Source organism: Daphnia pulicaria, chromosome 7 (genome assembly GCF_021234035.1).
Source record: "Daphnia pulicaria isolate SC F1-1A chromosome 7, SC_F0-13Bv2, whole genome shotgun sequence".
Classification (NCBI taxonomy): Eukaryota; Metazoa; Arthropoda; class Branchiopoda; order Diplostraca; family Daphniidae; genus Daphnia; species Daphnia pulicaria.
The window spans coordinates 14,583,744-14,608,256 of NC_060919.1; the positions used below are offsets into that span (position 1 = coordinate 14,583,744).

Sequence of the window (24,513 nt, forward strand, 5' to 3'; positions counted from 1 at the left end):
AACACTTCTGTGGTTGTGGCCTCAAATTCTTGGTTATTAATACTAATACTATTATTCAAATTGATTTACCGAAAATTAATTTTTTAAATAATTTTTTAAAACCTACCTTGTTCATATTCATGCAACCCTGCCCATTGCCCACTCCCCCTCAATTCAGTGCAAAAATAATGGCCGTCTGGTGCGTTGATTGTTGTGATGGTGAGATGACAAACAATTCTCTTTCTCAGTTTTTTGGTAATTTGTTTTTTATTGTTATGATTATTATCACTATTAGAATTAGAGTAGCTGTCTATCGGGTTATTGCATTTTGCTATAAAACTCCTCAACCAACTTGAAAATGAAGAAAGAATCTTCAGAATGGATGTAAAGCCAGTTATCTCTAAAGTAAAGTAGAGGTTTTCATGAGAGATGGTATTGGTCTTGATTGTTATTGTTGGCTTAGATGAAATTTAAATGGTTTTACTGTTTTAATTAACAGATAACAAAACATTTAGCTAATGATTCTTCTTGCATTCTTGACTAAACGTTTTCAGACAACTGCAGCTGAAGTTTTCGTGTTCCCTGAGTGTTCTTGGCATTGAGAGATGGAATGGTCCCATTCAACATTACAACCTGTGTCTTTCATTCTCCCAGGAATTTTTATTTTCAAGGTAGTTATTTTGACCAATGTTTCTTTTTATTACTGTGAAGTTTAAGATGGTATGTGGTATAATTAGTTAAGAAACTTTCCTGAAAGGTATATGGTTTTGCAATCATCGTTGAGTGGATTGTTTTGAGGTTGTTCCCATGTCAGATAAAGAAAAATCCTAGCTCACACCCCTCTAAGAAGAATAGACTAGTTGCTATTTCCCTGTCTGTAATATGAAATTCAAAAAGCTTGCCAACTGACACTGAGAGGTTTCATAGTTAAGCTATAATTCTACTTGTGTCATTTTTGTTATCGTCACATGAGAATTCACTGCTAGATGGTAATTGATTTTTTTAAAGCAGGGTTAACATCCAGTTTAAGTCTTAGCTTCTCTTCTTTGTCATAGTTTAAATCAAACATTTTGTTTTTGTTTCAACAATAGCTATCAGATATTGTTTTCAGAATATTTGGTTTAACTAAAACCACATAAAGTGTCATTAATTTGTTTTTTTCAGACTGCATTTCCTTTGATGGTGAAGATTAATTCATTTTATTTCGTTTACAGGTTTATCGTGTATGTTCGCGTAGTTGCTGTCCGCTGTGGTACGTTGTTGCAGCCTGGTGATGGATCTTTCTAATTCAATTGGTCGTTCCTTGGTGCTGATTACCGAAGTTGCATTATTAATTTTATTATCTTATTAAATTGGCAGTATGTCGTCAATGTAGTTTTTACCGTTAATATGTTAAGAAGGAACAAAAAAAGAAATATGGGGATGTTTATGTCAAACAAATAATAAACATGTTTTCGGGATTGGGAAAGGATAGCGGAGGATGTTGGAGGGGGATATTTCAAGTTTGGTAAAAAAATCAGTTAATCTATAACCCTACAAACATATCCACACTAATTAGTCTCCAAACCCCACAAACTTATTCTTTCCAATTCTTCAGACCCCACAAACATACATCTACCAACCCTCAAATTTGTACCCTAAACCACATAAACCAATGTTGAACCCTATGTCTGTAATAAATACAAATTTTATACATTAAACTAGTTTATTTATTTTTTATAAATGTACAAAAAATTCAATAAACAGAGCGTCAGGTTCAAGACGGTTTACTACTGCACGAGTTTAAACGCAACCCGCCACCACCGCTGCGGCAATGAGACAAAAAGCGATGGTTTAGTTTTGCGGAAATCTGCGTCAGTCAAGTTACACATCGACTTCTGTCGAATTTTGCATCTAGTCTACTGGTGCAAATAGCGATCCTATGTGTTAAGAAAATGGGTGTTTAAAAAACAAACAATGGTGAGTTTTTTTTTTCTACTAAAAAGTAAGAACACCCCATCGTTTGTTTTTTAAACAACCATCTCTACCAAACACATAGGATTGCTATTTGCACCAGTAGACTAGATGCAAAATTCTACGCGAGTTGTTGAATATTAGAAAAATTTGTAACTTGACTGACGGAGATTTCCACAAAACATAAACCATGGCTTTTTGTTTCATTGGGTAGTGGGTTGCTTTGTTTTAACTCGCACATGCTGTTACAGGACACGTCTACGGCCCCCAGAGATATGTATCTGGACCGAGAAGAAGAGAGAAGTACGAGGCAAGTTTTTCCGGGGAGATGTAGTCATACTAGGCTTCTGGGTTAGACTCATGACCCTCCAAAAGTTTTCATCGGATCATGCGCCTTCCAAGTCCCCGTTCGACCAGAGCCCTCCCCTCCTCCTGGTTTCACAGCGGGTGAGTGACCACCGGCGGGCGTTGGTTAGTGGTTAGTTAGGGAAACGGGGCCACAGAAAAGAAGGGAGCCCAGATATGCACTTGTAATTTAATCTAACAACTACACAATTTAAAAGCATTCTCTTGAATCACAGCATTCTCTCATTGATTTTCACCAGGTAGGCAGGCAGGCACCACTGGATGAAGTCCATGACAAGTAGCGAAGGATTACCCTGTAAGCAGTCTAATGAACATTTATTTGGATGACAATAATATTCAAACAAGATTGCAGCAACATAAGGCAATACCTCAAATCAAGAGGGCCTGTGCAAGGAAGTAAAAAGGGAGAATCAAGCTTCAAGGGTAGCAGCCACCGGTTAGCAAACAAGAGACCTTGTTGACTGTATAGTCCTTGTCTTTTTCTTGAAAGGACATGATTTCTCATTAAAGTCTGTCATGCCTTGAATTTATAAACCTGAAATTTAGAAAATGTAAATAAAAATAATAATAAGTCACCTTGTTTATAATTTGTGTCATCAATGTACTTGATGTCTATGATCTAAAAGAATAACTAAACAGTTATCAGTATACCCTGGAAATTGTCTCTTAAACATTAGATAGACATAAGTGCAGATCATCACTTTAAATACATATTAGACTGCAACAAAGAAAGTTAAGTGAAATGACAAGTGAACTTACACATGAAACCACCAATCAGTTATCCAAGGTTCTCTAGAAGATCTAATGAGAGATTGGTCCATGCTGTGGTTGGTGATCTAGCAAGTCCAATAGAAACAGCCGATAATTAAGATGAATCCTAATAAAACACGAGAAGAATTGTATTTGTAGAGCAGTATGAGCATTATTTGCTTCAGCAATAATGTAATAAAGCTAGTGTTGGTTGTTACCTGTATCATTTCGATGGCACATTCAGTTAGAATACAATGAGTTCGAACAAAATAGTTGACGGTAGGCTGCACGACTTTCACGTTTCCTCAGGGCTCAGACTGTAAGTTGATGAAAAAATTAAGGATATTCAACATATATCCGGAATAGAACACATCACCGACAAGTAACAGATGAAATCACTCGAATTTACATATGAATTCACTGGTAATTTTCGAAGAAAAGATAGCGTAACTTTTGACAGCAAAACGCCATAAGCCCATAACTGGCAACACAATAATCAACACGCCATGACGCCATCTATTTGACACGTCTCAAAATTCAGTATTTTAACTTTTGAAGAACTGATCTTAAGATGCTCACAAAACTTGAAAAGCACATTTTTGTTCGCTAAAACCAAGCATTCGATCTTGAGAGCAGTACAGAGAACAAAGCTCACTTGCTAATTTAATGTAAATTTTCCGGAAGTATACCGGAAGTAAGCGATAGCGCCTTAACCATTAAGCTACCGTCAAAATTAACCAAATATTCGTGATCTCCGTGAAAATTGGGGTCGATTACGTGTAATTTAAACGAAATCCAAAATTTGGCCAAAATCGAGAATTTTCCTGAACTCAGGATTATTCTCAAAACCGGAAGTACTCGTAGGTACAAAACAAAACATGAACTTTACCACAAATTGGACGAGGATCACGAATATGTGGTTCTTTTGTGCATAAGTAAGAATATTTACTGAACTACTGACTGAAATAAGAAAACCGGAAGTAGAAAAAAAAAGTAATTTTTCAAAAATCTAACAAGTGAGCTTTTTTGCTGTTTCAGTCACTGTCAGTTTTCACTAAAATTTACCTAACAGCAACTGCCAATAAATGTTTTAGAAATGTGAAAAGTTATTCAAAATAAATACAGCAAATAAGGCAAAAGTAAGACATCTAGCGCTGGGAGGAAGAAACGTTTTTAAATAGTTTGAAAATAATTTCCGCCTTAAGTCATTGACGCTTATTGAAATTACAAAGGAATAGGATAAGAAACATCGATACTTACGTAATATTCTCTTCACTAAATAATCATGATTAAGAAACCGACATCACCAACAGCCAAACACTGCAAACACTAAACTCCAAACGGTGTTCAATCTTCAATGTCTGCATCCTGCAACACTCACGCACTCAACCGAAAAGTAAAAACAAACACAAACAAGGCACTAATTATTATTAATTACACATTTATTGATTTCTGCTGCCTTATAAAAACAAAAAAGTTCATCGCATCAGGGACTAAAACGAACTTAACAAGCAGAAGATGAAATCCTACGAATCCCACTACCCACAAGAAAGCCCAGACTTAAGTCCGGCACACGTATTCTATTGCCAACACCACACTAGAGAATGAAGAGGACTGAAATAGTTACGTGACTCGCGTAGAATGAAACACTAAAAACTAGCCACCCACAACTACTAACACTACTAGGGTTCAATCACTAAACACTCTCACAATAACTTCTTCTCTGCTACGCATTTGTTGTTATGGTACTGTAGCTAATTAAACATTTAAACAACAAATGCAATCACGCTCATGGGAGTGAATAACACGTCATAAATCGATTCAACTAAAATTATTTTTATGGACGATGTCTGCTCCTACTCTCTTTAAACAGGCCTTGAACTTACCCTGGACTTTCTTCAACTAAATTCGAACATGGAACTCGATCGTAACAGTTTTAAGCTGTAACCAATAAGCTACTGCCATGTTTTCAAAATTGAAACATTTCACAACATTCGCAACCAACCCATAAGGATTTCATGATAACAATCCAATGTGTGACCTTTGTTTAATGGCTGTGGCCCCAATTGTTTATAAAAAATAAAGAAAATCCCCGGGGCCGTTATCTACTCCTCCATATTGTTTCTCACTGTTCCCCATGTCTGTTATCATTTAAAAACATGCATGTACTAACCCAATACTTCTCCAATTAACTCTTAATCACACAACTACTAACATTAATGCATCGTCGCATTTAAAAGAAAAGAGAAACCTTGATATAAACAATTCGTTGTAAGCCATTGACTACTGCTGTAAGCCTGTAACTGACCGGTATGAGAGATGGCGAACCCTGAATGGAAATCATTTTTGTTTCTGATGACGAAATTAACAGGGGGGGGGGAGGGGCAGGAGTCACAAATCTCCCCTTTTATGACAACAATAACGGCAGCGTTATCCGACTTACCATCACTAAAACTGGCCTTGGACGCACGATCGCCGCCAATCTCACTTTCTCCAGCGGCTTCGGCTGGGCCAATACGCCAACTGTCCGACGCTTTCTCAGATATGCTACTCTAGGCGCTTCACAACAAGACGAAGAGCAGACAAAAAAAAAACAAAAACAAAAATAACAAATAAGTTCACGGAAATTTCAAACAATAACAAAGAGAAATGAATCTTTTAAGCCGGAATACTGTCCGACAGATCGATTGGAACAGTAGCACCTGATGTCGAATGGTCGACAACGATCTCATTTGGTACGACATTAATTCAGCTGGGAAGTCAAATTTTTCTTCGCTGGATCCCAAAATGGCGGGATTGGATAAGCGAGTTGATCCTGGACGAAATCTGTGAGTTGTTGCGCTGGGTCATTCGAGAGAACCGAGATATTCTTCAGCAGATCGAATGATTCGATTCACGATCCTCAACTGGGCAGCAATAAAATTAAATGAGAATTCAAATCTTTGAGTTTAAAAAAAAAAAAAAAGTTCTAATGGAATTTTACCCAGCAGGATATGTTTTGTCACTCCGGCAACAAAAGAGCGCCACAATTTCGGTTCATTGCAGTGATGTTGGAGTCCGAAGCGATGCAATCGGCCAAACAAATAATTGGCGAATCGACGCACTAAACGGGCGAGTAAGTTCCCAGGACCATTATCGGCAGCTGCTGTTGAACTGGAGACTACTCTTTAGGATATGATTCTAGATTTTTATCCACGAATACAAACAAATTTTTTTTATTAACTTGTAAAACTATTAAATATTATAAGCCCTAAAATACTACACAGCTGGAGAGTAAAATAAAATAAGTTTTGTTGAGCCCCTGATATGATATTTAAACGAACAAAACAAAAGACAAAGCGAAAATTGCAGTCCTCGTTACATTTCCACAGATAAATAATAAGAAATTTTAGACTGATAATTGAATTTTAAAAAAGGAATCGGCTTTCCGAAGCGTTCAATGCAGGTGCGGATTACATCCTAACCATTTATCAGTTTACTATACAAATGTAACATGAGTTTTAATTCCTCTACTGAGAGCATTTCATTGTCCACTTTCATATTACAGACAGGGAAACAGCAACTAGTCTATTCTTCTTAGAGGGGTGTGAGCTAGGATTTTTCTTTATCTGACATGGGAACAACCTCAAAACAATCCACTCAACGATGATTGCAAAACCACATACCTTTCAGGAAAGTTTCTTAACTAATTATACCACATACCATCTTAAACTTCACAGTAATAAAAAGAAACATTGGTCAAAATAACTACCTTGAAAATAAAAATTCCTGGGAGAATGAAAGACACAGGTTGTAATGTTGAATGGGACCATTCCATCTCTCAATGCCAAGAACACTCAGGGAACACGAAAACTTCAGCTGCAGTTGTCTGAAAACGTTTAGTCAAGAATGCAAGAAGAATCATTAGCTAAATGTTTTGTTATCTGTTAATTAAAACAGTAAAACCATTTAAATTTCATCTAAGCCAACAATAACAATCAAGACCAATACCATCTCTCATGAAAACCTCTACTTTACTTTAGAGATAACTGGCTTTACATCCATTCTGAAGATTCTTTCTTCATTTTCAAGTTGGTTGAGGAGTTTTATAGCAAAATGCAATAACCCGATAGACAGCTACTCTAATTCTAATAGTGATAATAATCATAACAATAAAAAACAAATTACCAAAAAACTGAGAAAGAGAATTGTTTGTCATCTCACCATCACAACAATCAACGCACCAGACGGCCATTATTTTTGCACTGAATTGAGGGGGAGTGGGCAATGGGCAGGGTTGCATGAATATGAACAAGGTAGGTTTTAAAAAATTATTTAAAAAATTAATTTTCGGTAAATCAATTTGAATAATAGTATTAGTATTAATAACCAAGAATTTGAGGCCACAACCACAGAAGTGTTGGATTTGAGAATTTATTATACCAATCAATATTGATGTTCAATTCTGTAAAACCCGTTTTCAATAGGGCTACTCGCCTTTTGATTTTTAATCTTTAACACAGTTCCTTATGAAACACCAATCAATTAAGAATAAAGAACTAATATTAGTGTAACTCATTTTATTGATCCGACAGCAAATTATTTAAATAATATTCGTTCATGAAGTATCCATTGTAAAAATTTGGTAGGGGGATGTTGAAGGGTCGAGTAAGAATTTAAGCTGAAATGTGACACGAACAGGCCGATGGTAACTTGTAGATGTCAATGAAGATTCCCTTCTGGGGATCACATGGATCAAAGGAAAGCATCCGCTGGTAGACATATTTTTGCAAGCATTTGCTCTGATAGCAAGGTGCCAACGTGCGGCAAGATGAGCCGGGGAACAAACAAGTCTCGGTGCGCTGGGTCTGAGTGTATCCGGGCCAGGCCATTTCTTGGACGATGACGCGCCACTCACCTTCGGCATTGATTGCGCGGACAGGGCGGGCGTAAAGGACATCACTGGGGCAGATGTATCCTTCACCACCAACCCAGTTGCCCTTTTCGAAGGTGTTGCCGTGGTAATCAGAATAGTCGAAATGTTTCTCGGCTAAAGATGTCAGACCATCGACCAAGTTGTCAGCCGACTGTTCTGCAACATCAGCATATTTCTTCAAAATAATAGGGTCGTAATCGATGGCGTACTATGGGTATATAATCAAATATTCCATTAAGAATAGTGAACTTAAAGAATTAAAATTTCCTTCAGATTACCTTGACTTCTTTCTCGGGGTATTCAGAATCCTCAAGGCAAAAGGTCAGAGTGCCGTTTTTCGAGCATTTCGGGGCCTTGCGAGAGTCACAGTATTCGCTCTCGTACTTTTGGTTATAAGGTGCAGGGTATGCAGGTTGGGGATAGGATGGCTTGGGGTAATAAGTTGGCACTGGTGAAGGATATGCTGGCTTTGGGTAGGCTGGAGGAGGATAAGCTGGTTTTGGATAGGCTGGTGTAGTAGGGTAAGCTGGTTTTGGATAGGCTGGTGTAGTAGGGTAAGCTGGTTTTGGATAGGCTGGTGTAGTAGGGTAAGTTGGTTTTGGATAGGCTGGTGCTGGAGTAGGATAGGAAGGTTTGGGGTACGCTGGAGCTCGTTCGGGGTATTCTGGTTTAGGGTAAGAAGTTGGTGGAGGAAAGAAAGTATTGGGGTAATGTTGAGGTTCAGGCTCGGCCATTACTGCAACCAACACGGCTGCCAAACACAACTAGATTTTTTAACGAGAATTTCTACTGTTATTAATTATATTAACACTTAATTGATCATTGAGCGCTAATTGGAGTTGAACTTACCACAGTTTTTATGTTCAACATCTCAAAATTTTTCTGATCCGCAATTTTCAAAGTTGTTTGGGTGATTGTCAGCTTTCGACTGATGCTGATTCAAACATACCCAAAGGTTTTTATAGCGCGCCATGCTTTGCAGTCAACAGTTCTTTCCTTGCACTAAACCAATTTCCATTTCACTGGTGATGTGGTGTCCTTGATCCATATTAACTTCTCTTTTTGTAACAACAAAATAAGTTTGTTCAAAATATTACCCCATTGGAGTACAAGTCTTATAGCGGAAACCACCGGGGTGTAAACCAAAACGTCTAATGTCGGACTGATTGTTTCAGTTTGAGTGACTTTGGATTTCGCATAGTTGAGCTGTGGTCTACCCAATTTCCACTTCAATCTCTATTGACGAAATTGCCTAGTCAATCGGAAACTTAAAAAAAAAAGAGCTCTTACTCTATTGGCAATGTGAAACATGTTTGGTATATAAAGGCGCGGTCTCATCTTGTTTGAATTAGTTGTTACCAGAAAAGCAAAGCAAATAGAACATCTTACGAGACTCAGCATCACGATGTCTGTTCAATTCATGGTAAAGATATTCACATCAACATTCAAATACATTAAAAACAATGCTCTACTAAATGCGTTAATTCTTCTTATAGATTTTTGCTTCTTTGACGGTCGGAGTTCTCTGCTCGCCAGACCCGAACTACAGACCACCTGTTTACGGTGCTCAGCCAAAGTACGAGTACGTCGAGATTCCGCACTGCGCCAAAAACACGACCAAGTCCTGGTGCCTGGAAGACTCTGAATATCCCCAACATGAAGTGCAACAAGCCCTGGACCAACATTACCAGGCCATCTTGGCTTTCTACAAGGACAAACTGGCCAACACTGAGAACTCTGTCGACGGACTGGACAAGTTGAACGACGAATCTTATCTCTGCCCAAGTTCCACCGATTACATCCGTCCTTTCCGGGCCATCAATGTCGACGGCAAGTGGCGGACCATCGTCAACGGCGTCGAGTCTTACGGCATCAAGTACACGCAAACCGCTCGAATTGAAGAATGCGACGTGGTCGTGGGTGCCACCTGCCCCTTGGTACCGTCCTGCTACGAGTCAAAATGCGTCCAGAAAAATATTTTCCATCGCTTTTTGGTCTACAACCCGTACGACTACGCTTTCCCTTTCGCCATTGAAAAATTCAAGTTGCCCGGATCGTGCGGTTGCGTTGTCGGAGCTTTCCACCTTTAAAAAAACGCATCAACTAAAACTGTGTCCATCGTATTGAGTAGTGGCACATGATCAAGAGCAAAGGAAAACTAACCAAATACTTACACATAATCAATTAAATTATTTTACATAACCGAAAAATAAACAGTGTTAATTAAAAGTCAAGGTTTGAAAATCTTATTTAAAAAAGTTTAAATTAATGTTCTAGATTGAATCTCTAATTCTCTATCCAAACTGAAAGGGTAAAATTTCCGAAAAAATTATTCAAATATAAAATATGGAATGGGATAACTTTTTTAGGGTAGTAGATACTAATCGCTTGTCTAATAGAACATAATCCATTTTTTAAAATGTGGCACGAACGGATTGCTCTAAACCTCAAAAATTCTCATTGGGAGGGCTAATAAACGCTAACAGAGAAGGCTGTTCGTAATTGGAAAAGTGCTGGTGAGTTTTTATTTCGATTTGCATCACAATTCAAGTGCGCTGATAATTCTTGCACGGAGAGAATCTTAGAAAAGATCTTAGATAAATGTAAATTTACATACCTTGGCTAATACATTTCACCATAGTGAAGTCCACACAGCACATCTATCCTGCAAATAACATTTTGATTAGTTTATATTGTTTGGGATTTTTTGTAGAAATTCCACACATTAAAAAAACTGTAGTCAATTAAGAAAACAATGAAAATAGCTGTGTAAAAAAAGCTAAAATCTCTCACTTGCCCAGTGAAAAAATTATCTAAAGCATGATAGCTGTGATGCCTAACTATCAGGGTTTTTTTTACAAATACAATTTTTTTATTTTTATTTTTCTAGTATGTAGCAAAATAACAAAGGAAGCAGCCCATCATAGATTTACCAGGTAGGTAGGCCTAACTGGTAACTATTCCATAAGATTTTCCAGCAAATGTTTTTACACAAAAATTTGGTAGAACCCGTTTCACAAGGAAGGAAATCAATAAAAGATATGATAGAAGACAAATGACTGAGTTTATTCTGAGGTTATTCTGATTAAAAGCTTATTCTGAGATATGATAAAATAAAGTTAAATGGGCAGACGCAGACCCTATATACAGGCTACACCGGGCTACACTCACCAACAAAACTTCTGATCTTTCATCAACATTGAGAGGCAGTACTCCAACCACAATGAATATACCCCACTTGAGATAACATGGACACAGCTTAATTCCAACAAATATTTTCATACACCTACACTATTCACAGTATTTAAAATGAAATCCTTTGTCCATTTCTTATGCAACCAGCCTTTAATACTCTACACTTTCACCATGCTTTCTTCGATTCAGCAGTCGAAACTTTTCGAGCCTTAATCGTACTTTATGCGACTTTATGCTTACATGAAAATAAACTTTGTAACATTACACTGAACTGTTTACTTTTTTTTTATCCAACAAATGAAATGAAACAGTGGATGCCTACGGACCACAAGCTACACGTCACTTTCAGTTTCTCTCATTCATCACCGCCATGATGACACTCTTTTGTTTCTAACTTTTTAGTAGGCTATTTGTCGTCAGCTGACTAAACCCACGAAAACAAAACTTTTATCGTTTACTTTAGAAAAACAAATTCTTCTTGCTTTTTTATCAAAAACTTCATAATTTTTAAGTCTGAATTATGTCTGATAAACAAAAAAATTTTGTATAATATGGGAAAAATTATATATGGGTTTTTTGGATAATTCAGTCAGGGAGGATTCTCAGTATTGATGCATCTCAGCATCTGCGATTAAATTTAAGACCGGCAGTGTAGCTACACATACGAAACAATTCTGCTATTCAATTCAAACAGAGAAGATCTCATCTAGTCTGACATGCATGCTGCTACTTGTTAGACTGGTAGTCTAATACTGGGTATACATTTGTGATGCGGTCATGCGAAGTTCATCGCGGTCATCGCACCAATCGCACGTTCGATTTTTATCTTCTTGAAGAACTTTAAAATTCGTTCTGCTGTTGTCATGTTATCCTGACAACTGAACATTTTGATTGACATATTTTATGTCAGAGCTCGGAGGGGGGAAAAAAGCTTTAAAATACCAAAAGTCCCGACCAACAACGAATGTCTCTGCATTAATACAGATGGCATTTTTGATTTTTTCATGAGGAGTGCGTATCTTTCTTATCGAACAAATTCGTTGATATGAGACTTCCGAAATATCCACGTTCTCGCTCGTCATGTAGTCTTGATAACATTGACACCATCGGCAAAACATTTTACTGCTGACGTGCACTGAAATTATTACTAGCACCGTTTCTCAATCACCGGCACTAAGCTAATTGTTCCGACAGGTTTTGACTCTAAAACTTTCCATGTCGTTTATGTTTTTTTGGGTTCCTTGGTTTTTTTGGTGTTTGTTTTATCTTAAACTATACCTTCTCGACTAAACCCACAAGCGTATTTGAAATAAAAAGAGGAATTGCAGCTATATAAATGTATATATCCTATATGTTCTTGAGAGTTGAGACTTGAGACTATGCATATACATATTCATTACAGGTGTCTTTTACCTGTTGACATACGCAGTTGACATTTTCACATAAATAGCCTTTTGTTGATGTAGCAAGTTGCCCTGACAACTGAAGGATCGTCAAGATGTGATGTTTTGGAGGGAAAAACAAAACGTACCGTATATAAGAAAAGGAGCCACATTTCCGACGATCACACAAGTAAACAACTTTTAGTCTTGAAAAGGTCTACGCTCCTTTCAAGTTGCATTTTCACAGAAACTGCAAGGTTTTAAAAAATGAAAGAAGTCTCATTTCTCTTGATGTTCTTTTTAATTCTGGCGAAACTGTTTCTTCCTCTGGGAGCGGAAGTGACGGCGCTAAACGGACAACATATTGTTTTCGGGACCCTGACACCGGTACGTTGGTTACACCATCTTGAAATTTATCAGTCTTTAAAACAAACTAATTGACATGAAATTTAGTTTTCAGTAATCATGTGCTCAACTAGAAACGCCAGTGGTCATGTTATTAAGGCGGAAGGTGTAGGACCGGAAACGCTCGATGTGCTTTCTCAACGCTACAATTTTACGTAAGTTATACTAAGTCTCATTTGCGTCGTACCTTAATAAACGAATGTAATTGAAAAACGACTCGATTGGCAGTTATTCGGTTCTACAGGTCAACGACACCCGCATTGACAGGGAAAGTGATGATCTTCCAGGCCTCGCTTACTACATTTCAGCTGGAGTAATATTGATCAATATTTTGGGGATATGGTGATCACAAAGACTAAAATGTTTAATACCTCTTCTTTAGAAATGTGACGTAGTAATAGGACCTATGATAATGACATCAAAACGTTTAGCCATTTTAGATTTCTCAGAAGGATTCATGTACGCACCGTCTGTCCTCTTGATGCCAATGCCACAATCCACAGTTAATATGGCTGCTGTTGTAAAACCTTTTCAGCTTTGGGTAAATTAATATGTAATCGGCATTATTACATAATATTGAAACTAACAGGTATTGTTGGTGCAGGTTTGGATCGGGTTGTTGTTGATTGCAATTTTGATTATGACCGCAGCGATTTACCTTTTCATTCGCCCAACTAATTGGTTTAGGTCATCAGATGATGATAGAGTTATATATTACGAAAGTGTTTCTCCCGTTCCATTGACTACTGGTCAAGTATTCTTTGAAATGATCAAGGTTCTCTTCAGTCAAGGTGAGCTAAATATTTCAGCCAGAATTAAATAAAGATCTATGCGAAATACAAAATGTGCTTATACAGGTGGCTACTTTCCGAAAAAGCAAAATGCAATTTATTTTCTTACCGGTTCTTGGTGTCTGGCAGCTTTGGTCCTTGTTTGTGCCTATAACAGCCTTCTAACTTCTTTTATCCTGGGACCCAACGCCTATGCGTTGGTTGATTCCCTCAAGGATCTCGTCGTAAAACCAGATGTTTTGCTCGTCGTTGATAGGGGATACGGTGTAGATATGGTCCTTTCTGTAATTAACACGAAAGGTGGAAAAAGTTGACGGAAAGAGTTGTGTAATAAATTTGTTGTTACATTTTCATAGGCTGCAACAGAAGGTGTCTTCAAACAGTTGGGCGATAAATTACGATCTAATCCGAAATCCCGCTGCGAGACAGAACAAGATTGCATTGACCTGGTTAAAACGGGATCTTACGTTTATTTACAAGTAAGGTGACGTAAGATACTTCATTGCGCGTTTGTCAGTCCGCTGATTCTATCTGGAAACAAACATTTTTGTTTAAAGATGAAATTCATAATAGATAAATAATTACTTCTTTCTGCACTTGAAATTCAAGGGTATTTTTGTGATGTTGAACGCCATCGATGAAGATTACAAGAAAACGGGAAAGTGTCATCTCGCGATAGCCAAAGAATTCGATTATTCGTTCGCGATGCTGGCATGGATTTTGAAAAAGAATAGTCCCTACACCAAATTAATCACGAAAGGGTAATCACAAACGAACGAAAAATGCACAAAATATTCACATACCTCCTCGTGATTAACTATACTCGGTCCTTAACGTTGATCTAGATTCATGGAGTTGCACGGAGCTGGACTGATCGATTTGTGGACTCGTCGGGACATGCAAAATCGCCGAAATGTCGTCAAGTGTCTGAGTGAGTCTAAGAAAGTGCAGCAGCAGAAAATATCAAGCAATAGCACAAAAATCACTTTGAAGAATTTCACCGGAGCATTTTACGTCCTCCTAGCTGGATACATAATTTCTTTCGTGGTCTTCATAACCGAAATATGTGTTTTTAGGTTCAACCGAATTCTTTATATCAATCAATTTTGACATGTGCTATTCTGTAAAGCCCGTTTTTAATACTCGCCTTTTGATTTTTAATCTTTAACACATTTTCCTTACGAAACACTAATCAATTAAGAATAAAGAAATTAATAATCCTATACTATAAAAGAATAAGCCTCTTGGGCGGAGCTAAAAAAAGTTGTGCTCACGCGCTGATTGGCTCCCAGAGTTTCTACCTGTTTTGGGTTCTTTACCCTCAAGGGAAATTCCTCGAGTTGCAAGAGGGGAGGCTGAGTCGCTGAAGGGGGGGATCGAGCTAGGGAAGAAAATGTAGCGAAGGGAACACAGAAATTCGTTTGTTTTTTTTACCTACGATAGCTGTTAAGCAAAAATGACGTTTGTAAAAAATGAACTTCATATTTAACACAAAGGGAAATGTGTTCACCAAATAATAAAGACTAAAATCGGCTTACTAACATATAAATAACGAGACGGCAGTATGTAAATTTCACTCACCACGGTTTGAGCTACGGCAAAGTATATAAAAGGTGGCAGAAAGCCAGAAACTCATTGAAATATGATTTTTCCGTTTCTCACAAGGAAAATTGTTGTGATCGGAATTTATTTCAAAGTTTTTTATGGAACATAGAATTAAAAGGGAGGATAGGTACATTTCAAGGAGAAAGAAGTTCGCTTAAATATAATAAAGCGGGTCTTCATTGTCGGGGTCTAACTAACACTACGGCTACTATATCTACTATTTCGCGAAAAATTTTGTTCCTATAATTAATAATAAAAAACCCTAGAATTAACGGATAATAAAAATTAAAGTCAGAAGAAAACGAAAATTTGCTTCACGGTCTAATATAATGAAATTGACTCAATTGCTACTAGGAAAAACGTTAGTGACCGGTAACAAATCAAAAGGCAGCAATTCCAGTCTTAAAATTAATAATAAAACCCCGAAAAATAACGTATAAGAAAAAAATACAGAAGAAAACGAATTAGATGGTCAAACACAATGCAATTGAATCAATTGCAACTCGGAAAAACGTGAGTGACGGGTAACTAATCAAAAGACAATAATACCCCTCTTAAATTAAACTGTTTGATTACGCACGAAAACAGACAAAAATTTCGGGGAAAAGACGAATAGCTTTAACACTAATATTAAGCGAGGAGCAGACAGAATATCAGGCGGAATATCAGGCGACGAATCGACGGGCAGGCAACGAATATTGGGTAATAAATAAACTACGGACAAGAAATGAACAGGCTAATCAAGATATCACGCAATTCAAATAAATTGAAAATAAAAAAGTCTCTACAACTTAAAACGAAAAAAAAGAAAAAAAGTGATAAAAAAACGAAAATAGTCTAGCAAGAAGAAAATTAACTGGCAACAAGTCGACAATGAGTTTGACTGGCAAAATGTCAACAGAGGGAAAAATTTAAATCACTCTGAATCAAAATAAAACATCAATCAAATCAATTGCAAATAAAAAATCTCCGCCACTCCAATGAATAAATGAAAAAAAGTGACCAATAAACGAAAAAGGTCTGGCAAGAAGAAAATTAACAAGGCAACAAATGAGATTGACGGGCAAGATGTCAACGGGGGAGAAAAATATAAAAAAAATGGCGAAGCAAGCACGGAAATTTGTAAATTTTTTAAATTTACCACAACTGTGAAGTGAAAACGACATTTTGTAAAAAATGAACTTCATGGTTAAAACCAAGAGGAATATGTTCATGAAATAATAAATACGGAATCGGCCAACTAACTTATAATTAACCAAACGGCAATGTGTGAATTTCACTCATGTTGATTTCAGCTGGCAAAGTATATAAAGGGTCACGATTATATTATTAATAACATTTTTTTTTAAATAAAATTGGCTTTTTGGGGCGGAGAAATAGGTCCGCTTTGAATGTTTATAAAAAGTAGTCCTTTTTCGTAGGGTTCTATTTGCCTGTCCCCCGTTTATAGCAAAAAGAAATTTAACTGGCAAAAGGAGAATGACAAGGAGACGATTCACTGGCAAGATGTAAATTGGGTGGGAAGTAATTCAATCAAAATGAAAAAAATTCAGCAACTCCAAAATTGCAACATCGACCACTCTGTAAAAAAAACTAACTGCCACTAACTATGCCGATACAACCGGAACGGATGTAGCGAGGATACCTCCAGAGCGTGACTCGAGCCCGCTGGGGTGCCCCTCTGGAACCCCCAGCCCCGCGGCCGCGAGAGGAGTGCTGGAGATCCTCGCGGCTAAAGAGTGGAGCCCGTGCCAAAAGTTGCAACATCGACCACTCCATAAATCAAATCAAATCACTAACTTTGGTATTTACCACCGTGAAAATCGGTAAAAGGTGAGGTTAGGATAAGTTATGGGTTTATTTTCGAAGTAAAGTCGAACGACGGGAAAAGTAGAAGTCCAAATCGCTTACGAAAAACACGAATCCACGTTGCCTTGGAAAATCATTAACGTACCAAATTCTTATGTTTCCGTTACGTTAGCTTACAACTGGCACAAGATTACTAGTATAATGAATAAATAAACTGATTTTATTTATCAGACCTCAAATTATTTAAATTATTTTCGTTATGAAGTATCCATTGTTAAAATTTGGAAGAGGGATGTTGAAGGATCGTTACTGATTCGTAAGAATTTAAGCTGAAATGTGACACGAACAGGCCGATGGTAACTTGTAGATGTCAATGAAGATTCCCTTCTGGGGATCACATGGATCAAAGGAAAGCATCCGCTGGTAGACATATTTTTGCAAGCATTTGCTCTGATAGCAAGGTGCCAACGTGCGGCAAGATGAGCCGGGGAACAAACAAGTCTCGGTGCGCTGGGTCTGAGTGTATCCGGGCCAGGCCATTTCTTGGACGATGACGCGCCACTCACCTTCGGCATTGATTGCGCGGACAGGGCGGGCGTAAAGGACATCACTGGGGCAGATGTATCCTTCACCACCAACCCAGTTGCCCTTTTCGAAGGTGTTGCCGTGGTAATCAGAATAGTCGAAATGTTTCTCGGCTAAAGATGTCAGACCATCGACCAAGTTGTCAGCCGACTGTTCTGCAACATCAGCATATTTCTTCAAAATAATAGGGTCGTAATCGATGGCGTACTATGGGTATATAATCAAATATTCCATTAAGAATAGTGAACTTAAAGAATTAAAATTTCCTTCAGATTACCTTGACTTCTTTCTCGGGGTATTCAGAATCCTCAAGGCAAAAGGTCAGAGTGCCGTTTTTCGAGCATTTGGGGGCCTTGCGAGAGTCACAGTATTCGCTCTCGTACTTTTGGTTATAAGGTGCAGGGTATGCAGGTTGGGGATAGGATGGCTTGGGGTAATAAGTTGGCACTGGTGAAGGATATGCTGGCTTTGGGTAGGCTGGAGGAGGGTATGTTGGATTTGGATAGGCTGGTGTAGTAGGGTAAGTTGGTTTTGGGTAGGTTGGTGTAGTAGGATAAGCTGGTTTTGAATAGGCTGGTGTAGTAGGGTAAGTTGGTTTTGGGTAGGTTGGTGTAGTAGGATAAGTTGGTTTTGGATAGGTTGGTGTAGTAGGGTAAGTTGGTTTGGGGTAGGCAGGTGTAGTAGAGTAAGTTGGTTTTGGATAGGCTGGTGCTGGAGTAGGATAGGAAGGTTTGGGGTACGCTGGAGCTCGTTCGGGGTATTCTGGTTTAGGGTAAGAAGTTGGTGGAGGAAAGAAAGTATTGGGGTAATGTTGAGGTTCAGGCTCGGCCATTACTGCAACCAACACGGCTGCCAAACACAACTAGATTTTTTAACGAGAATTTCTACTGTTATTAATTATATTAACACTTAATTGATCATTGAGCGCTAATTGGAGTTGAACTTACCACAGTTTTTATGTTCAACATCTCAAAATTTTTCTGATCCGCAATTTTCAAAGTTGTTTGGGTGATTGTCAGCTTTCGACTGATGCTGATTCAAACATACCCAAAGGTTTTTATAGCGCGCCATGCTTTGCAGTCAACAGTTCTTTCCTTGCACTAAACCAATTTCCATTTCACTGGTGATGTGGTGTCCTTGATCCATATTAACTTCTCTTTTTGTAACAACAAAATAACTTTGGTCAAAATATTACCCCATTGGAGTACAACTTTTATAGCAGAAACCACCGGGGTGTAAACCAAAACGTCTAATGTCGGACTGATTGTTTCAGTTTGAGTGACTTTGGATTTCGCATAGTTGAGCTGTGGTCTACCCAATTTCCACTTCAATCTCTATTGACGAAATTGCCTAGTCAATCGGAAACTTTAAAAAAAAAAAAGAGCTCTTACTCTATTGGCAATGTGAAACATGTTTGGTATATAAAGGCGCGGTCTCATCTTGTTTGAATTAGTTGTTACCAGAAAAGCAAAGCAAATAGAACATCTTACGAGACTCAGCATCACGATGTCTGTTCAATTCATGGTAAAGATATTCACATCAACATTCAAATACATTAAAAACAATTCTCTACTAAATGCGCTAATTCTTCTTATAGATTTTTGCTTCTTTGACGGTCGGAGTTCTCTGCTCGCCAGACCCGAACTACAGACCACCTGTTTACGGTGCTCAGCCAAAGTACGAGTACGTCGAGATTCCGCACTGCGCCAAAAACACGACCAAGTCCTGGTGCCTGGAAGACTCTGAATATCCCCAACATGAAGTGCAACAAGCCCTGGACCAACATTACCAGGCCGTCTTGGCTTTCTACAAGGACAAACTGGCCAACACTGAGAACTCTGTCGACGGACTGGACAAGTTGAACGACGAATCTTATCTCTGCCCAAGTTCCACCGATTACATCCGTCCTTTCCGGGCCATCAATGTCGACGGCAAGTGGCGGACCATCGTCAACGGCGTCGAGTCTTACGGCATCAAGTACACGCAAACTGCTCGAATTGAAGAATGCGACGTGGTCGTGGGTGCCACCTGCCCCTTGGTACCGTCCTGCTACGAGTCAAAATGCGTCCAGAAAAATATTTTCCATCGCTTCTTGGTCTACAACCCGTACGACTACGCTTTCCCTTTCGCCATTGAAAAATTCAAGTTGCCCGGATCGTGCGGTTGCGTTGTCGGAGCTTTCCACCTTTAAAAAAACGCATCAACTAAAACTGTGTCCATCGTATTGAGTAGTGGCACATGATCAAGAGCAAAGGAAAACTAACCAAATACTTACACATAATCAATTAAATTATTTTACATAACCGAAAAATAAACAGTGTTAATTAACAGTCAAGGTTTGAAAATCTTACTTTTATTTTTTAAACTAATATTCTAAATTCTGAAAGCTTAGATTAAATTTCCCAAGCAATTATTCGAATAAAAATTAGGCTATACGGTATGGTATTGAATAATTTTTTAGTAGCCTACTAATTGGAGCAGTTGCTAGTTTGCTACACGATTATGTTTAGATTTTTAAAACGTGACACGAACGGCTTGCTCAAAACCCTTCAAATTCTCAGCAATGACTCTTCCGTTTGTAATTGGAAGAAGTGCTAGGGGCTTTTATTTTGATTTGCACCGCAAATGAAAGTGCGCTGTTTTTTTACTAGTAATACTTGCACGAAGTTAGATCTTAGACAATTGTAAAATTGCATACCATAATACTTTTTCCCATGTGTAGTTCATTCGTGTAGTTCATACTGCATGCACTTCTATCCTTCAAATAACATTTTGACTAGTTTATTTTGTTTTATAGTTGAAATCGTCATGTTTTTAATGTTTCTAGTTTCTAGAAAATGTATAAAGAAAGCATCTATCATAGCCAGAAGAAAGAATAGTAGTCGAAACTAAGTTACCATGCTATATCAGGAAGCTTTTCAAAGCAAACATTTTTTATGCAGACATTTGGTAAGCGTACCTGTTTCACAAAGTAGAAAATCAATGTACTAGAAGACACACAAGTAGGTTTAAGATAGCCTATTTCTATATTCTAAGATATGCTACAATGAAGATAAATGAGCAGACCCTACACCAGGCTACACTCACCAACACAATTTCCGATCTTCCACGAACATTGAGGCAGCACTCCAAACACAGTTATATTCCACTTGAGATAGCATGGGCACATTTTAATTTCAGAAAATATTTTCATGCATCTACACTATTCACAATATTTAAAATGAAATCCTTCGCCGATATCTTATGCAATCTGCCTTTAATCTCTACACTTTCACCATGCTGCCTTCGATTCAATAGTACTCTTTAAACTTTTTTGACGTTTTCATACTGACTTAAAAAGCTTGGAAATAAATATAACAGGCTGTAACATTACACTGAACTAGTTACAGCTATTTTAAAATCAAACAAATTAATTTCACCTGACAACTGAAACCTCAGACCTCACATCATCACGCGCCTTTCTAATTTCTATCATCACCGCCATGATGGCACTCTTTTGTTTCTAACTTTTATATTTGTCAGCTGACTGAAATTGAAAACACATTTTTTTAAAATTTTCATTTGAAAATATAATAATAATAATAATAATAATAAATTAATAATGAAAAAACATACCAATCCTCCAAAACTTTGCAATTGAAAAGTCTGAAAATTTGAATTTTAAAATTTGAATCAAGTAAGAACAGGTGGCTGATCAGGTGTTTTAAGCTCCGGTCATAATAGGTCGTAAACATGGAAAGAATTTAAATCGAATACGGGATAATTGGTCGGATGCATTGGACTTCAACCATTTGCTTGGGCTCAGGTAAAACTACTACCTATTATTGACTGACAGAACTCTACCTTTATATTTTCTTCTTTAGTAGCACACCGGTACCGCACGCATAAAGGTGGGAATAATCGGAATTATAGAATATCTAGAATTCTAACTGTTTGCTCGCTTCACCAATACTGTTCGTCTATAAGTGACGGGAATAGTAATACGTAGCCTAGCCTATATTTCGCTGTGCTAAAATTACAACGAATACTAAAAGACGATATGGCAATGCTTTAACTTAACGCAATAACGCATTACTGCACACGCCATATATTTTTGGTTTCCAAGGAAATCCCCAGACTCTCGTTTCGCTGAAAGTATTGAACATTATAGCCAGCAGAAAAAACCCAATGTATATATAAATTATTAATAGTTTCTGCTTTTCTTTTTTATTTGTCGGATGTCATTAATATAGGAAAGGAATTTTATATCTGACAGAGTAATAGACTATTAGGCTCATCTTTTCTCTCTCAACAGTTAATTCGTAAGTTATATTCTGGAAAGCAATGCGCATAATAAATTATATCCTCACGGCTTTTCTGAGATGAGGTGATATAATAAAAATTAACGCCCAAGGCAGTGGGCTATACAGGACAGGTGGATGAACCAGACTAACACACAGGAGAAAAGAATCGTTTCACCGCTGATGGGTAAATTCGAATGGGCCAGGAAAATCCCCTGTATTGGCTTTCGTCGAGAAAAGAAGAGTTTTGAATAATGTACATTTCAGGGACTTGATTAAAAATGAATGCAAGCCGAAGATATAAGAAAGGAGGAAGTGTGTGCGGGATCTCGATGTGAAGTTGATGACGCTCTGTGGATGACCGAGAGTGTATGGCATCTTGTGGCCACCTGCGTTCACTATAATGAGTGATAGAGTTGGCTCTAATTTCTCATTTTCTTCCTCTAACATCCGATGTGATGGCAGACCTATTTTACTTTATAGTATATGGTAGTGCTGCGGTAAAGATGTTTGGTTTTCTCTTTCTTTCAATTGGAACTTCACCACCAACGCCGGTCACCGCCATCACCGCAAAACCATTCGGGAGCAGCAATATGGGTATATAAGAGACGAGTCGCTCTTCCAAAAGTCACATTCCACTGCCAGCAACAACTCAGTAAAGCAACGATGAAACTCAATACTCAATCAGTAAGTACAGGATTTCATTTTATCATATAATTCAGTTATTTAATACAAATTTTGAATTAACCTTTAATTTTTTACCGGTTTTATTGCATCAAGGTTCTAGTGCTCTTCTGCCTTTTGCTGGCCAATGCTCTGGCTGAACCCAATCGCGAAAAACGATCACGTTAGTCAATTTTAATTTTGACCTTTTTTACAGTCCCAGAATTAACGGCTTAAGGGAAAATTTCCAATTTTCAAAACTGTAGATACTGCTATAGAAATGAGCTGACTTTATAACTGTTATTAGTGCTCAGTAGGCTAGTATACTTGTATTTTGACACACATATCTCAATTGCAGCCGATGGACACGGACACGGACATCATCATGACCACAGTCACGATCATGAACACGAGCACGGACACGGTGCTGGCATCCCGATTCACACTCCCGATGTGAGCCCACAGTATTACGCCCAACAGTATGCTTCGCCTCCTTCTTACGATGCTCAACCGTCCGAGTACCAGGAGCAGCAACCGTATGAAGAACATCAGGCAGCTTCGTCTTTCGATGCCCCAAAAGGACCCCAAGAATACGATACTCCTTATTACAGCAGTCCTTCTGCTCCTGAATACAGTCCACCAGCTCCTGAATACTCTCCTCCAGCACCGGAATACAGCCCCCCTGCTCCTGAATACTCACAACCGGCACCGGAATACAATTCTCCAGCTCCTGCTTATTCTCCACCAGCTCCTGCTTATTCTCCACCAGCTCCTGCTTACTCTCCACCAGCTCCTGCTTACTCTCCACCGGCTCCTGCTTACTCTCCACCGGCTCCTGCTTACTCTCCACCAGCGCCTTACTCCCCACCGGCTCCTTCTTACTCACCATCGGCTCCTCAATCCTACCAAACTCCAGCAGCACCTTCCTATTATCCCCCAGCTGCTTCTTACAGCGCTCCTACTGCTCAGTACAGCCCGTCTTACGAAGCCCCGCAAGAGACTTATGAAGTCCCTCAGTATTCTTACGGTGCTCCCAAAGGCAAAAAGCCCAAGGGAAGTTATGGAGCTCCCAAAGCTACTAAAGCCCCCAAAGCCAAGAAACCAAAGGGCAGTTATGGCGCTCCTAAAGCCAAGAAGCCCAAGTCCAGCTACGGACCTCCCAAACACTCGTACAGTGCTCCATTGCAGTCGTATTCAGCTCCTGCTCCCTCTTACCAGGCCCCAACTCCTTCCTACCAAGCCCCATCTTACCAGGCCCCAGCTCCATCTTATCAAGCACCGGCTTATTCTGCTCCAGCCCCAGCCTATTCTGCTCCAGCTTATTCAGCTCCAGCTTATTCAGCTCCAGCCCCAGCTTACTCTGCTCCGGCTCCAGTTTACTCTGCTCCTCAACAATCCTACCAACCTCAACAACAAGGCTATGGTAAGTAAACGTTAAACGTGAGTTCACTGGCTGATCCACACGAATTGTCGTTGAAAATTGAAATGTCTAAGATCCTGTTAAATTTTTCTTATTGCTTTATAATAGTCAATCTTTATTTTTCAAGCCGGTTACTTGAATGTTAACATTTACAATGCAGATCCACAGTTTGAATTGTGCCCTATACTCATTGTATAATAGTTGCAATCAAAAATATAAAGAAAACTGGTTTTGTTGCTGAAATTAATTTTCAAGTGTTATTTATTTACATGGAAGAGAATGAAAATTGCGCATAAAGGTGCGAGAGAACGGATGTTGAATTATTAAATGCGTCTAGAAAAATTAAATAATAAAAAATAAAAGCCGCGAGTCTTTATAAATTACCAGCTAGAAGTAGATACTGAACAATTAATTG

The 24,513-nt window shown here is 38.3% G+C and overlaps 5 protein-coding genes and 5 long non-coding RNA genes across 19 annotated transcripts; 5 read left to right on the forward strand and 5 right to left on the reverse strand.

Moving 5' to 3' along the window:
• Positions 1-142: 142 nt before the first annotated feature.
• Positions 143-1,679, forward strand: LOC124350886. The gene is made up of 3 exons (XR_006921241.1): positions 143-234; positions 534-650; positions 1,194-1,679. It is a non-coding gene; the product is annotated as an uncharacterized LOC124350886 (long non-coding RNA).
• A 706-nt stretch (positions 1,680-2,385) lies between these two features.
• LOC124350856 lies at positions 2,386-7,304 on the reverse strand. 7 transcript variants are annotated; one of them, XR_006921189.1, is made up of 8 exons: positions 7,216-7,304; positions 6,800-6,916; positions 6,032-6,201; positions 4,309-5,954; positions 3,267-3,365; positions 3,058-3,175; positions 2,667-2,833; positions 2,386-2,602 (listed from the first exon to the last, which is right to left on the reverse strand). It is a non-coding gene; the product is annotated as an uncharacterized LOC124350856 (long non-coding RNA). The 7 variants fall into 7 exon arrangements; XR_006921188.1 differs by having other exon boundaries at positions 4,309-5,949; positions 6,032-6,228; XR_006921183.1 differs by having other exon boundaries at positions 2,386-2,591; positions 6,032-6,228.
• A 288-nt stretch (positions 7,305-7,592) lies between these two features.
• On the reverse strand, positions 7,593-11,537 carry LOC124350710 (annexin A7-like). Of its 3 annotated transcripts, none has more exons than XM_046801525.1 (5): positions 11,135-11,537; positions 10,581-10,628; positions 8,813-9,021; positions 8,242-8,727; positions 7,593-8,171 (listed from the first exon to the last, which is right to left on the reverse strand). In XM_046801525.1, exons 3-5 carry the CDS (start codon positions 8,831-8,833, stop codon positions 7,704-7,706), a joined length of 975 nt encoding a protein of 324 aa, XP_046657481.1. In that variant the 5' UTR covers positions 8,834-9,021; positions 10,581-10,628; positions 11,135-11,537; the 3' UTR covers positions 7,593-7,703. The 3 variants fall into 3 exon arrangements, with proteins under 3 accessions (XP_046657481.1, XP_046657480.1, XP_046657482.1); XM_046801524.1 differs by having other exon boundaries at positions 8,813-9,230; XM_046801526.1 differs by lacking the exons at positions 10,581-10,628; positions 11,135-11,537 and having other exon boundaries at positions 8,813-9,346.
• On the forward strand, positions 8,462-18,436 carry LOC124350863. Of its 2 annotated transcripts, XR_006921199.1 has the most exons (3): positions 8,472-8,554; positions 18,242-18,340; positions 18,374-18,436. It is a non-coding gene; the product is annotated as an uncharacterized LOC124350863 (long non-coding RNA). The 2 variants fall into 2 exon arrangements; XR_006921200.1 differs by lacking the exon at positions 18,242-18,340 and having other exon boundaries at positions 8,462-8,545.
• On the forward strand, positions 9,329-10,194 carry LOC124350795 (protein spaetzle-like). Its single transcript, XM_046801623.1, has 2 exons — positions 9,329-9,386; positions 9,460-10,194. The coding sequence occupies exons 1-2, from the start codon at positions 9,369-9,371 to the stop codon at positions 10,051-10,053; spliced, it is 612 nt and encodes a 203-aa protein (XP_046657579.1). The 5' UTR covers positions 9,329-9,368; the 3' UTR covers positions 10,054-10,194.
• LOC124350912 lies at positions 12,553-14,917 on the reverse strand. Its single transcript, XR_006921272.1, has 8 exons — positions 14,540-14,917; positions 14,322-14,473; positions 14,083-14,267; positions 13,846-14,018; positions 13,604-13,772; positions 13,413-13,480; positions 13,317-13,349; positions 12,553-13,253 (listed from the first exon to the last, which is right to left on the reverse strand). It is a non-coding gene; the product is annotated as an uncharacterized LOC124350912 (long non-coding RNA).
• On the reverse strand, positions 17,362-18,893 carry LOC124350696 (proline-rich protein 3-like). Its single transcript, XM_046801504.1, has 3 exons — positions 18,683-18,893; positions 18,013-18,597; positions 17,362-17,942 (listed from the first exon to the last, which is right to left on the reverse strand). Exons 1-3 carry the CDS (start codon positions 18,701-18,703, stop codon positions 17,475-17,477), a joined length of 1,074 nt encoding a protein of 357 aa, XP_046657460.1. The 5' UTR covers positions 18,704-18,893; the 3' UTR covers positions 17,362-17,474.
• A 308-nt stretch (positions 18,894-19,201) lies between these two features.
• Positions 19,202-20,067, forward strand: LOC124350796 (protein spaetzle-like). The gene is made up of 2 exons (XM_046801624.1): positions 19,202-19,259; positions 19,333-20,067. The coding sequence occupies exons 1-2, from the start codon at positions 19,242-19,244 to the stop codon at positions 19,924-19,926; spliced, it is 612 nt and encodes a 203-aa protein (XP_046657580.1). The 5' UTR covers positions 19,202-19,241; the 3' UTR covers positions 19,927-20,067.
• LOC124350928 lies at positions 19,840-20,788 on the reverse strand. Its single transcript, XR_006921289.1, has 2 exons — positions 20,633-20,788; positions 19,840-20,493 (listed from the first exon to the last, which is right to left on the reverse strand). It is a non-coding gene; the product is annotated as an uncharacterized LOC124350928 (long non-coding RNA).
• A 1,860-nt stretch (positions 20,789-22,648) lies between these two features.
• LOC124350681 (DNA-directed RNA polymerase II subunit RPB1-like) lies at positions 22,649-24,345 on the forward strand. The gene is made up of 3 exons (XM_046801480.1): positions 22,649-22,702; positions 22,796-22,862; positions 23,037-24,345. The coding sequence occupies exons 1-3, from the start codon at positions 22,682-22,684 to the stop codon at positions 24,107-24,109; spliced, it is 1,161 nt and encodes a 386-aa protein (XP_046657436.1). The 5' UTR covers positions 22,649-22,681; the 3' UTR covers positions 24,110-24,345.
• Positions 24,346-24,513: the final 168 nt, after the last annotated feature.

What these genes read in the sequence shown, in the direction of transcription:
- LOC124350710 (XM_046801525.1), bottom strand. Translation starts at nt 8,833, where the DNA reads ATGTTGAACATAAAAACTGTG. An exon ending in TGTTGAACATAAAAACTGTG is followed by an intron (nt 8,728 to 8,812) that starts GTAAGTTCAACT and finishes TAAAAAATCTAG; the next exon opens with TTGTGTTTGGCAGCCGTGTT. An exon ending in ACCCCGAGAAAGAAGTCAAG is followed by an intron (nt 8,172 to 8,241) that starts GTAATCTGAAGG and finishes ATATACCCATAG; the next exon opens with TACGCCATCGATTACGACCC.
- LOC124350696 (XM_046801504.1), bottom strand. Translation starts at nt 18,703, where the DNA reads ATGTTGAACATAAAAACTGTG. An exon ending in TGTTGAACATAAAAACTGTG is followed by an intron (nt 18,598 to 18,682) that starts GTAAGTTCAACT and finishes TAAAAAATCTAG; the next exon opens with TTGTGTTTGGCAGCCGTGTT. An exon ending in ACCCCGAGAAAGAAGTCAAG is followed by an intron (nt 17,943 to 18,012) that starts GTAATCTGAAGG and finishes ATATACCCATAG; the next exon opens with TACGCCATCGATTACGACCC.
- LOC124350681 (XM_046801480.1), top strand. Translation starts at nt 22,682, where the DNA reads ATGAAACTCAATACTCAATCA. An exon ending in TGAAACTCAATACTCAATCA is followed by an intron (nt 22,703 to 22,795) that starts GTAAGTACAGGA and finishes TATTGCATCAAG; the next exon opens with GTTCTAGTGCTCTTCTGCCT. An exon ending in CAATCGCGAAAAACGATCAC is followed by an intron (nt 22,863 to 23,036) that starts GTTAGTCAATTT and finishes TCTCAATTGCAG; the next exon opens with CCGATGGACACGGACACGGA.